A 13,882-nucleotide genomic window follows, 5' to 3' on the forward strand; every position below is an offset into this window, starting at 1 on the left:
TGAACATCTTCATGTTAACACATTCCTATTTCCTCTCTCCCTCTTTTTTTCAGATTGATTATAAACTCTGCAATGGGTCTGACAAGGAGTGTGTGTCTCCCACAGCCAAATTCATGAAGAAGGAAACACTGAAGGTGTGTGCAAAGCAGCCAAGCCAGCAGCATCAGCTGACTGACTTTTACAAAACAAGTTATTACTTTCCAAACAAACCATTGGGAGCTACTCTGAGTCATTTCCTAAGTGCCAGAAGCCTCTGACACTTCCAGGAGTCACAGGCCAGGGGTATTTACAAGCTTCATGTACAAGATTACATTATATGCTGTGAACAGCTCAATGTAATTATTCCACTCTGTTCACATGTTCCAGAGCCATTAAGCACCTCAGGAGGATTGTAATCTTTCATTGCTCATGTTAGGAGGGGCATGGGGTGGGTAATCTAAGCAAATTGTTGCTTCAATGCTTACTTGTCTACCAAACCAAAAGTAGAAATAATTTGGTTTGGATGAAATTCTGGATTTTATCTGTTTAATTTGAGTAGTGGATAGGACAGGGTATTCAGCCTCTTTCCATTTTACCCCAAAGAAAAGCCAAATTAGGTTATGTTTAGTGGAACTTGAGGAGCAAAGGAAATACCTGCTATCTTGTTATGGTTTTGTTCTTGTGCTCATTTCTGGGCAACCTGTGCTGGGTCAAATTCTAGCTGTGCTATACATAGCTGTCCTTAATGCACTCTGTTCTTTCCTCCCCAAAAGAGGCCATGATTACAGCTGCTGTATTTTCTCTGTTCTCAACTAGGTACAAAAAAAAAATTACAGACAGGAGAAGAAAAGAGCCACCAAGCAACTCTTCAGTGCTCTGAAGGATCCCAGTGTAGTGATCACAGCAGACTGGCTGAAGGTATTTAATACAGATTATTGCATATGAGCCTGATAAAAAAAATAAGTGAGAAGCACTTTATGTGTCTCAGACTTTGCCATTACACTCTTCTGAGTGAAGGAAAACTGAATAATTTTGAGTTGAAGTTACTATAAAGCCATACCTAAATAACTGCTATGAAAGTGGAGCTACGAAGAATATTTACTTTCCATCTTAACCTAACTTGATCCATCTGTTCCATGACCTTAAGTAGCAGGAAGGACTCAAAAAGTGCAGAGTACAGAAGGAATTTTTTTTCTTAATCTTTTATTATGTTTGTTGCTTTTTTCCTCTTTGAACGAGTCTGCTGGCCTCATCCTGTACCTGTGTTTTTGTGCAGAAGAGGGAATATAGAGTGTAACAGGCTGGAAGTGGGCAGATATGGCTTGATCTGGTGACAGTTGGATTTCATGTTGTCACAGCACATAATGAAACAGACAGGATCTGAGGACAAATAATTTCTCGTTGCACAAAGACTCAGCAAGTGACAGCTTCTCATTGAAGTCCTGAAAGTTTGTATGTGGCAAAAGAGATTTGGATTGAATGGAGAGATGTTACCTTTGAGCACTGGTTTTCATTTCATTTGGGCTATTTTGTCTTCTTGACCATAAGTGAATTGCTTGCCCATTTTATAATGGCAAAATTAGTTTCCAAACATTTAGCTCTATAAAAAAAGGAGCTTAGGGGGATTTCATTGAACAATACAATCAGGTTTGACCAGTGTGAAAAACCTCCAACATTGTTCTACAATCAGGGTTACAGTCCAGAAAAATGAAATGCATATGGACCAATCAATCTGGGCTGTAAAGGTAATGATGATAATCCTGATGAGCTGAACAACTTCCTCTTGGTCACTGAAGTGTTGAAGCACTAATATTATCTGGATTTTTTTTTTTTCCCTCATGTTTCTGAGGCTTGGGTTTGTTTCTAATGGGTTTGGAACTCGGTGGTCTGCTCAGGCATTGACTGTTCCACAGAAGTGTGACTTTGAAGTGGTTACCCTAAATCTTCTTTGGTTTGTTTGAGCAATTAGATTGGCAACAAAGTATTTTGATAGTGTTTAGTGTTGATGAGAGATAAATATTGAGATTGTTAGATTTTAGAATACAAAACCCCTGTTGCTATGGCTTGTTATTTCTGGTACAACAACCAATAATGCTAGACCACAAAAACAAAATACTCCATAAGAGCTGAAGTTTGGCCTATGGACATTGAAGGCAACAAGACCTTAGGTAAAATCCTAAACTTCCTAGAAACTTCCTTGTTCTTAAATTGTTATCTTTAATATAAGTTATCATATACAATGTCATCTGTAAAAGAAAGAGCATACATTGAGCTTGACAAAGAAGTAAACCAGCTGGAGAAGGTGCTTTTAAAAATAGGGTATTTGACAAAACCCATTAATAACTCTTTAAGTCGTTAGTAATACTGTTCAGATAATGCAGGGTATTTCCTTAAGGAAGTGTGGCTTTGGGAGAAATGCATACTGGAAATACTGTATAAATGCTGTTTTTCTTTTAAGGAGCAGCATAAATGCAGCTTTTTGTTCTCTCCTTCTTCCCTCCAGATTCGTGGGACTCTGAAAAGTTGGACCAAGCTGTGGTGTGTTCTGAAACCAGGAGTGCTGCTGATTTATAAGACACCGAAGAGTGGACAGTGGGTTGGGACAATCTTGCTCCATTCTTGTGAGCTCATTGAGAGACCCTCCAAAAAGGATGGCTTCTGTTTTAAACTTTTTCATCCTTTGGACCAATCAATCTGGGCTGTAAAGGTAATGATGATAATCCTGATGAGCTGAACAACTTCCTCCTGGTCACTGAAGTGTTGAAGCACTAATATTATCTAGCTCTTTTTTTTTTTTCCCCTTATGTCTCTGAGGCTTGGGTTTGTTTCTAATGGGTTTGGAGCCCAGTGGTCTGCTCAGGCATTGACTGTTCCACAGAAGTGTGACTTTGAAGTGGTTACCTTAAATCTTCTTTGAAATGGAAATAGCAATGTTTTCTTTTCATAACTTTGAGCTGTTCTTCAGTCTGTTGTAACACACTGACAGTCCCTCTGGGTACACACAGGAGCTCCTGCAGTGACCTCCTGGATCTCACTGTAATGCAAATGATTAGTAGCTTCTCACACTTCTTAGGGTAACTCCGGGCATATTCTAAAGAGCTGCACTTTTTTATTATTATTATTTTCCTTTAAGAATAGGCAAAAAAAATCTAATATCTATGAGCAGAGAGAAATACCTCCTGAGAGGCACTGAGAGCAACATCTGTTGAATACCCTGAAGACAAAACTGAAATTTTCTTGAGCTCGTGTTTTCTCATTAAAAACAGTGACTCAACAGAGTTATTGCAGATATAAATTCTTTAGGAGACATCCTCAGGTTAAGCAAGGGATTCCAAGCTACTGCCTTGCTGCAAGGTGGTCAGCAGTGTGAATGCAGTCAGAAAAACTCACATGAAGAGGAATGAAAGGATTTGTTATTGAGATCAGCAGGTCTAACAAAATGGAGACAAAACCTTGTGGGAGCAGATCTAGCAGCCTCACTTCTGCTCATTCCTACAGTTCATTGAATAGTTTTAAACACAGCTATACAATCACTGTAAAAAGTCTTTTGGTTTTTGTTGAGGTAGGAGGGGAGAATTAAAATTCACTTCAACAACCAGGGGTAAAAGCTGCTGATCTCTGATCTATGCCCAGATGCACTGCTTTTGCTTTAAGTCCTAAAGGCTTCATTTCTCCTTTGCTTCTTAAACAATTTTGGAAGTTTTGATACCTTTCTAATTTAGACCATGCACACATGAAGCTTGTTGATAAGTTCCTGTCCATCAGCAAAAAGATTCCCTGGGACTTGACAGGGCAGCTGAATTCTTGTGCAAAGCACAGTCAGGAGAGGTAGTGAAAGAAAGAGAAACAAAGCCATAGGCAGGTACTGAAAAGTAGTGTTGTTGGCAGATAACAAAGTGCTCTGCCAGAATGCCTTTCCCTGTGAATTAACCATCCAAAAGACAGAGGAGTTTTCATCAATGTATATATATATTTCCACGTTTGTATGTGTATCTAACTCATCAGTCTCTTGTGAAAATAAATGACAGAAATAGTAATTAGTAGATTAAACATGAAGAGAACATGTCTCTGAAAATCTTTGTGTACTAAAGGAAGTCCCAAGATATTTGAGTTTTAAAGGAAATAATTTCCTAAGTCACTTGAGACAGACATTTAGAAAGCTGCATTTTTGCTGCATGGTAGGATGCTTCCTAAAACCTGAGTTCAGCCTGGATTGTTCTGTGTGATGGATGCTTTCAGCCACAAGGTGAACACCAAAATACACAAAGAAATCCACCAATAAACTGCTTGGTGTCAAAGAAGCTGTCTGCACTCTGACAAGAGTTTAAGGCTGGCACTGCTAAAAATACTTTCATTTCATGCCATTTCATAGCCTTCTTTTAAAGCAACTGGAGCAGAATTGACTGATATTTAAATAGATTGTATTTAACTGTGCCAAGAAAGCCTATTTCTCATGAAATATAAATTAGCCTGAGCTTAAACAAAAAGCCAGAGTCACTTTCCTTCATGATAGAAATAAGATCTGACTAAACAATTTTCACTTTGGGGTAAAATGGCATGTGAAACTTTCAAGGATTTGCCAGACAACTGTTGATAGTCCAGGCTGGTCCCACATCAGTGCATTTCCAGCTGCCTCAGGGTGATTAATGAGCACCCTTAATGTGTTGGCCTGGGTGCTCAGCAGATGTGTAGATCTGTGGGGTTCAGCCCTGGAATCAGTTTCTGATTCAAGCACATTTATAGTTGTGACAGCAAATTAAAGCTGATGTGCAGTCATTTAACTTCACTTAGAGCAGGGTGAAGTTTTGGGGCACCCTTCAAATGCTAGGTAGGTAAGATGTAAGACCATTGCTTATAGTTGAAAGCTAAATACCTGCACCAGGGAACTGCTTCCCCATAGAGCTCTCTGGTGCCTTGAGCTGCCTGAGAAATCTATCCCTGAGAGAGTCCTTTATTCTGCACTGCTTCCCTGGCTTTTTGAGAATTTAGGCCTGGGACTTCTTTGTGCTTATTTAGAACTTTCACCTCTTTAAACCTACAGCCAAAATCCAAGGTCTCAAAGACAGGGAGCAGCACAAGCAGCCCTAAGAAAAGCTTCCCCTGCAGTCTCCTGATCCTTTGTCCATCCTGTGGAGGGAGTGTGATCCCACCTTGCCCCAGGGAGGAGACTTTGCTGGGATAACTGCAGGAGACCAGGGAATGTCAACCTAGTAATTCATGTGAGAGTGTGAGTGTGCCTGTCCTCTTGCTTCACAGAAGGAGTTTAGGACTGGCAAGGTTTGCCCAGCTGTCCCAAATAAATGTCCTGGAATAGTTCATCTTTCCCTTTGAGCTTACTAAGAAGCTGAACAGTGTGGTGTGGTAAGGCTTTTATTGACTGCAGCTTGTCCTGACATGTATTTGAAGTGCTAAATCAGCCAGGATCAGACCCACTATATCTGGGAATTATGTATATTTTAATTGTGTTGATTTTCAGAGCTTTATTTCATTCCTTTAAATAAAGAAGTCCTAGTAATGGGCTTCTGCTCCTCTTTCACAGTTGATTGTTCTGTTCCATTATACAGCACAATTACTTTCATCTTCATCCTTACAGTTACCCACAATACTGTTTATAAAAGGGTTTTTTTCCCCCTTCTTAAAGATTTGTTTTACAGATTTCCAAGACTAGATGTCTTGTCATGCTACCTAAAACAGTGAGTCCACTTCATTTTTCAAAACATAATCAAGCTCTACTTGATAATGGTTTTAGAGTCTCAAATCAAATATAAAGACAGGAATAATCTGAAACTGATCCTTTCTGTGTTGTGCTGAAGAGCTGAGTGCTGGGTCCCAGTGCATCAGGGATACCTTTCACTTTTAGGGGGAGATGAGCACTGGGTTGGAGGTCTGAGACTCTAAGCAGGCATGATGCTCAAAGGCTGAGAGACAGCATCATTATCTCAGCTGTGCAGTTACAGAACCTTATTTACTCTGTGAAGATTATGACCTTATTTTTATGTCCTTCTCCCTTTTCTTCCACTCCCTTTCTTTCTGTGGGAAGCAACCCCCTCCATGTATAAACATGCCTTACTATTGAATTCCTTGACAGAATGACCTGCCTGCTCCTTCTCTTTCTTCACATGCTTAAGTACCTGTTAAATCCTTATTTTAGCTCCTCCTTTCCTCCTCTCCCTTTTTTTAAATAAGTTCTCTGGATCTATACTGTTTAGTTATGGGATTTTTCCCCTAGCAGAGCAGATACCAGCCTGAAAAAAATAAGGTTTGGTGTTATCAACAGTCCTCAAAGACCCCTCAGCTGCAAGCTACTAAAAGGAAAAATGCCCCTGGGAATGATGCCTGATTGCATTAATGTCGCTAGTAATGTCTTGAGCTGCTCTGCTCTGGTTTATTAATCAAATTTCAGCTCTGCCAGTCTTGACTATTAAGCTTTTACAGTCTTAATTTTGTGAACCTCTTGGAGGAGAGTAACAAGGATCCCAGTTTCTCCTGGCAGCAAGAAAACCCCAGAGATGTGAAGACAAGAAGCTAGACTGGAGGCTGTTGTCCTAGCACTGCATCTTCATGGCAAGACTCAGGATGCAATTTGGTCCTTGTCCTGTGCTCACATTCTTCATTCTTCCCAAATTTTGGTTTTTCAAGAAGCAGAATGGGATTCTATAGAGGTCCACATAAGGGAGGAGTGTCATACCCAAACTGTAAAAATTTGCCTACAGATTTTCAGCATTGTGTGGTACTCTTCAGAAACTCCTGAAATTTGGGGATCCTGGAGAAAACTGCTTGTTCCACCATGCAGTTGGCATAGTGCAAATATTGGTGGTGGTTTCTGCTCTGCATTTATTTCTGACATGATGTTTGCCTATTTGTAAGAGGCTCTGATTTCATGTTGTTGGTTACAAAGTGAGGAGGAGAAGGAACTGGAGGAGCCTGGGTGACCTTGAAAATGCAAGGGAGGAGGTGAAATAGGAGCAGAGTCTCCTGTTTATTTCAGCCACGTTGTGGCATAAAGTCCATACCATGGAGAGTATGAAGCTGTGCTCACCAAGTACAAAAACTACTCACTTTTAGCAGGTTCTGGAACTCAAGAGAGGGGAAAACAGGGAGGAGATGAAGGTGGGAGCATGAGCTCAAAGAAGTGCTTCATCCATAATGCTCTCTGATTCTGCCTCCCTGGAAATAATTTCTGGAGGGTCATGCTGAAGGGATGGTGGCAGGGTGTTTACAAGACACTTAAATCTTTTTCTTTACCATAGCTCCTAAACTAAAGGCAACATGAACAATCAAAGCCTCTTTTTGTTAAAGCTTGAAGTGGTTGTCACCCCAGGCACATGGCCTAAAGGGTCTCAAAGGGTTTGGATGTAGAGGTGAAGGGCTACAGCAGCACATACCCAAGCTGGGAAGCCTTTGGTCCTCTGCCTGTGGTTTTTCCTGTCCCTTCCTTCCCCACAGGCAGGTTTGCAGGCTGGACTTTCCCCTTTCTTTCCTTCCAGGAAAGCTGCCATTGTCCCTTTTATGGTGACACATAAAGGGTTTGTCACTGCTCAGGCAGCACAGCATAGAAAAGGCTGTGCAGGTCTTGCACAAATATTTGACTGGTTTCGTCCCAGGTGATGGGGATGAGATTCTTCCACTTCTGAGATCTGAGCAAACAGAGTAGGCTCTGGGCTGAGCATAGCTTAGACCAAGCTCTCTTTGTCTTAGAGCTCATTACTGCTTTAGAGCTGCAGCAGCAATGTTGTGACCACTGCTGAGTCTCTCTAAATTATCCCATCTGCCCCTTCCTTTTTTCCTGTTGCAAACAGACTGCCCAGGGAGGGTAGAAAGACACTGGACAGTCCACTGCTTCATCTGTGCCTTACATCTTTTTTGTGTGCATTTCCAGGGCCCAAAGGGTGAAAATGTTGGTTCCATCACTCAGCCTCTTCCCAGCAGCTACTTGATTTTCAGAGCAGCCTCCGAATCAGATGGTAAGTTCTGCTCTTCAGTTACTTTCTCCAGATTGCATACTCTTGGCTAGTTAAGAAAATAGGTTGATGCAAAAAAAAACCAACCCCAAGCAAACAACATAGAAAAAATGGTGGCCTGAGACTCCACTAGCAATGGTCAGAATGGGACATTTCATGCTCCTCAATGAACATTCCTTTCTGGATGTGTGGCTGGAAGAAGGACCTAGGCTTGTAGCTGGGGAAAAACATTGAGTATTAAAAGATGAAAGGAATCAATCCCAAAATTGGGGTGAGAGAGGAGCTTAATTATTTCTTCAGTCTAGCAGAGATTTCCCTGGGTTAGCTACCAAAGTCTTACACTAGGTAGAGACCTGTTGGAGGAAGATTACACAGTAAAGGTGAAGAAATGTTGATAGCTGTCTCTCAGCTGCCAGAATTCTCCTGTAACCACCCTGTACCATGGTTTAAAGTATAGCAGGCCCAGATGCTGGTGACTCCACATGCAAAATAACATTCTGAGAATTCACCAAATTATGGAAGGTAAATTTAGGTCAACATGTAACAGACACTCCAGCTTGCTACGTGAAAATCTCTGTAAATGACTTTAGCAGACTCAAAATACCAGTGATTTATAAGTAGATAAGAAGATTAAACCATGTTTCCATTCCATTTGACCTTCAGACTACTGTGATTTTTTTTGGCATAGCAAATTAACCCGGGCTGTTCATTTTTATGGATGTTTTTCACCTACTGCACCAAAGGTGCTCATGTAGCCCATGTGCTCCTTTGAGTCTCATCTCAAGAAACTTCAAGGACATGATGCTTTATGAAGCACAGTGGGCTTTAAAATCAGTGTCCTTCTGGTCCCAGGGATGAAATTTTCCATCTTGCTAAGGGCTGGAAATGGGACAAAGCCAAATGCACCTTTGACATGGCACGTAGAATAGGAGGAAATCTTCTTTCATTACAAGCTTGGTGTGCTATTACTCCCACTGCTGTGCCAAGAGGGCTTTTCATAGTGAGGGATTGCATCTTGACACTGAAAGCTGCTTTCAGATGCCAATGTAGTGAAATGATGTGAAGTGGAACTTGGATAGAGCCATAGAAGCACATCTGTGACTCTGAATGTTATGTTTTGGTAGCTTATGGAACAGCACAGCTTTTTTGTGCAAAGGAATACAGGATTCCAACCTAGCTCCAACTATCACCTGTCTAGAAAGGGATGGAGAGATACAGTCTCTCGGGGGAAAAAAAAAGTGCTGCTGGGGTAGAACTGCTAAATTACAGGCATTTCAAATCCTGGTTATGCAGTCAGCCTGCAGAGAAGATACCCAGCAGTCCCAGAGTTCTTAGGCAACCAAAGAGCTTCAATAGCTCTGTGTCAATCCAGACTTCCTAAATTATTACTTCCTTAGAGATCCATATAGATTTTCTTTCCATTAACTGAACTAGAACATGCATAAAGGGACCAGTGTGGTCACTGTATGTGTTCAAAACAAATTGCTGCCTCATAAAGTACTTTTTTTTTCTGGTATTTTATCTGTCATCTAATGAACCTCTTTGATTCTGGTGGGAACCTGGTGGTTAAACCTTAGAGCCTGCCTGTGCCTGAATTTCTACTTTCTTCTTAGGATTTCTGTCATAGTCCAGTTACGTGGAGTAAAATAGTTTAGATTTGTTCTAACAAACCTTACCTATAAAAGCTCCCAAGCTGGCAACAGCTCTCAAGAGACCATGATAGGTAAGGCTTTTCTACCTGGGCTCTCTCCTTTTCTAGTCTGGGTCATACACCACATGCTGAAAAAGCAGAAAAGGGACCACGTGAGAATTTTCAGTATTTAAATGCCTGTGGAAAGCTTTCTGCCCAGTGAATTATGACATGTCTCTGCTATCATAAGAGCTTAAAATAGTGAGTTACTGGAACATATTTTTAAAGCCAAGATATTGGCCAAGATTCTTGGAAAGCTTGGTTGTCACACTTGGAGATGAAGTGACCTGGAAATGGTATTATCAGTAGGTGGTGAGAAACATAGACAGACAAGGGCACATGGAGTAAAAACTGTTACATTTTACAAAATCTGTATAAAATGCAGCAAATTAAGGCTACTGCTTTGCAATTAATGCACTTTGATTTCAAGCTGAGCAGACTACTCACTACCAGAATGGTTGTAGACTGTTACATGGCTGAGTTTTTCATTTCTCCAACACAGAGAACAAACACAGAGGATGCATATGGTGAAGAGAGACAGGAGCTGAAGGTAAAATGAGCTAAGCTAGCTGACACAAATGGGGCAATCAGGTGGAATCTGTTCCCTTGAGTAATGTTAGGATATATTTGTAGTGCTTTCACATCTCCTCCATAGATTCTGTGTGATTCTGCAGCACGTCTGAGGTGTCCTGACCATGTTCTTCTGAACACATTCTCCCAGGTTAGTAGTGGAAAATGAGCCACAGAGCATTTGGCAGATTTAACAGTAATTCACACAGGCCTCTGACTTGATGGGGAATATTGAGTTGCAGCATATGTTAGATACACAGTTCTGCTTTCCAGGCAACTCTCATGTTCAGCAGCTGTCTGGCCTACTTCTTCTCTCAGCATTTCAGAATCACTTTTTTCCCCTCTGCTGTACCATCTGTGTCAGGCTGGTGGTGGGATTTAAGGTCCTGCCTTCTGGGCAGGCTGCAGAACCACTGCAGCAGCAGCCTGTTCTGTGATAAGTTTTAAAGACATCTGGAAGGTCATGTCAGCTGTCAGGGCTCAGCCTGCACTAACATGGAGTGTTTCTTTCTTACCAGTTTCAAAAAAGAAAATTGCTTTTTCCAAGCCAGTGACTGTGCATGTATTTCAGATTTATCCTGATGAGTGGCTTAGAATTAGTAGAATCAGAGAATCATAAAATTTCTCAGGCTGGAAAAGACCTTCAAAATCAAGCCCAGATCAATATTCAAGGTTGAATCCATCCTTGTCCTAGCCCTATTACCCTATTCCCAATAACCCACCACTAAACCATGTCCCCAGGCACCACATCCATCCTCTTCTAAAACACATTCAGTGATGGAGACTCCACCACCTCCTTGGGGAGCCTGTTGCAGTGCTTGACAAAGAAGTTTCTCCTGGTATCCAACCTAAATCTCCCCTGACACAACTTGAAGCCATTTCCCCTTGTCCTCTCATCTGTCACCAGTGGGAAGAGACCAACCCCACTCTCAGCAGCCTCCTCTCAGGTAGCCTCCATTGCCTGATGTGGATGGAGTTGTGTGGATAACCTGATGGGGTGGCTTACAGTGTTCTTTCTGGTGTCTGGTCCTTCACCTGAAATTGATGCTCTGACCTGGGGAGGAAATGAGATTATTGAAATGAGGGTCAAAGACAGAAACAGTAACCCAGGAGGCAGACTGCAGTTTGAAACCAAGTTCACAAGGACATACATCACTGGATCCTGGCAACACTGGAAAAGACAGAAGTCACCTTCTTAGCTTTATGTCTGCCCTTCATAATCCTTAGATCTGTCACAGCAGTGACATCCAAGTGACATTTGGTGACAAAATTCAGGCATTTGCAACCAGACTTCATTTAGGTAGGTGCATAAATTGCACCTGGAGCTTACTTAGAGATCCTATCCTTGCATCTTGGCAGCCAAAGTGTTTGAAATCGTGCACACAAGTGCTGTACCAAGTGGTACAGAAAAATAAGCAGTCAGCTGAATACAATGACCTTAATGTTCACTGACTGAACCAAATCAGCTTCTTCCTCATCATTTGAGATTTGTGTGCACTTGAGCAAGAATTCCTTGTTTCCAGGTGACAGCCTACTTCAGGTTGATTTTTAAAAGCATCTATCATATAAATGTAAGGCATGAGGCCAAAAGCTGGATGACTTTAATAATTCAAGAAGAGTAATATTCCCTGAGTGATACCTCTCTGCAGGAATGCATGGCTATTAGATCTTAGGCTTTTGAAGTCTTAATTGGCAAGAGATTAATCCCAATTGTTCTGCAGCAACAAGAATTCAATGGCAAAAAAGTAAAGTCCTGGGCTGGGATTCCAGTGATGTGATTCCATCTTGGGCAGATTTTTGTTATTGGCTGGTGCTGAGAGAATCTTGGCTGCTGCTCTCTGATCAGCTGTTGCAAAAAGTGGCAGATAGCCTTGGCACATCAAGTTATGGGTTGTTAGAGGTGGAATGATGGTGGCTGTAAAGAACTGCAAAACTGAATAGCTCAGTGTTTTCAGCACTGCTTGTCTTGTGTTGTTTTGGGTTTATCTGCGGGGTCTTGTTGTGGTTTTAGATCTGTTCAAAGACTCTGAGAGACTCAAGGTATTCCTTGAACTGAGTTAACAGCAAAAACAACCTGCAGTTGTTTTGTGAGGCTTTTTCCCCAAGAGGAGAAGAAGTGGGTTTTGTCTCTTGGTTTTAGTGGTTTTTTTTTCTCTGTGAAAGGAGCAGTTGGTGTGAACGCATTCCTGCTGCTGTTTGGCCTTGTGCCCTCCAGGTGTCTGCGTGGTGGCAGCGCAGTGTCCTGTGGACCCAGGATGGATTCTGAAGGGAGCAGGAGCAATTCCCATTTGTGAAACTGTACTGCAGGAGTCATTTGAAAGGAACACTGGGTGCTTTTCCAGCCTGCTGAGCCAGAAGATCTGGAGAGAGCATACAGAAAGTTTCAAAATATGGGTTATGCATTTTTGGCTTGGGTTTTGCAAAGTTAAGGCAACACACGTCCTTTAATAGATTTTTTTCCCAAAAACCTTTCAAGAAAGAAGGAGCTTAGAACCCAGCTATATTTAATTAATTTTTCAAAGTTTCCTTTTTGAAATTGTCACTAATGACTGTCATAATTTTAATCATAGACTCACAGACTGGTTTGGATTGGAAGGGATGTTAGGGATCATCCAACTCCAACCCCCCTGCATGGACAGGGGCACCTCCAGCATACCAGGTTGCTCAAGGCTCCATCCAGCCTGGCCTTGAACACTTCCAAGGACAGGGCACCCACATCTCCTCTGGGCATCCTATGCCAGTGTCTCAGCACCTTCACACTAGAGAATTTCTTCCTAATCATCCTTTCCTGGATCTTCTAAAAGAATCCCATTGTAACTCCTTTGCAGTTTGTTTTTGTTTCCTTCATATTCCTCCTACTGGGCTGTCATTCTTGTTTGAAAGAATCCATATATTGCAACTCTCAGCTATCTAATTACCTTGCATACAAATAGACCCAACTTGAACCAGCCACTAAAAATTAGGAAGTGTGAGAATTAAGGTAACCATGAAGGCTTCATGCACAGTACAAGAACTTTACCTGATCACATCCTTTTCACTCATTCTGTGGTTCCTGAGGGAGTGAGTTGACTTGTCAGGTAAACCATCAGGTAATCCAGGTGCCTGCATTTTTGTATCATTTTCACAATAAAGAAGAATATTACTTAATAGCAAGTAATTCAAATGTAAAAATTTCATGTAAGGCTTTAGCAAGGAAATGAGTTTATCTTGTGTACAATCCCTGAAATTGAGAGGGCATCATTTTACAGTATTGTGCTGTACTTAGCACACCCCTGACTTGCAGAGGATGTAACCAGTTCATTTGCAGAGGAGATCCCATACTGTAGAGCAGTTTTTGTGGTGTGTGTTTATTTGGATTCACAGCACCACCTGATGGCTGAAGGCCCAGTTCTTAGCTTGGGGATGTACAACATCCCTTGAATTCAATTTCTGTTAGAAATGAACATAGATGTGTGTAAAGCTATCTGGACACATGCAGCATTTCCAAATGTCAAATCCTGCAGTGCTCACTCTGCAGAACTGGTTAAGAAAAGCAAAGAAGTGAAAGGAGGTGACCCCTGAGCAGGAGCGTGCAGGAGTAGCCTGAAACAGGATTTCATCTTGATGGGTTTGGGGGAGAAGGGATGTGTAGGATTGAGTGGATTGGTGCTTAGTGCAGTCATTAACTCTAATGGGTTATCCA

At 41.6% G+C, this 13,882-nt stretch overlaps 1 protein-coding gene across 3 annotated transcripts in view; it reads left to right on the top strand.

Annotated features, from left to right (window-relative positions):
• The window catches only part of OSBPL5 (oxysterol binding protein like 5), a 117,944-nt gene that overhangs the window by 77,363 nt on the left and 26,699 nt on the right, over positions 1-13,882 (top strand). For all 3 annotated transcript variants that reach the window (XM_030451314.1, XM_030451316.1, XM_030451315.1), the window contains exons 4-7: positions 54-134; positions 796-897; positions 2,483-2,686; positions 7,859-7,943. In XM_030451314.1, coding sequence (XP_030307174.1) covers positions 54-134; positions 796-897; positions 2,483-2,686; positions 7,859-7,943 — 472 coding nt within the window. The remainder of the gene's footprint in view (positions 1-53; positions 135-795; positions 898-2,482; positions 2,687-7,858; positions 7,944-13,882) is intronic.

Source organism: Calypte anna, chromosome 5 (assembly GCF_003957555.1).
Source record: "Calypte anna isolate BGI_N300 chromosome 5, bCalAnn1_v1.p, whole genome shotgun sequence".
Taxonomy (NCBI): Eukaryota; Metazoa; Chordata; class Aves; order Apodiformes; family Trochilidae; genus Calypte; species Calypte anna.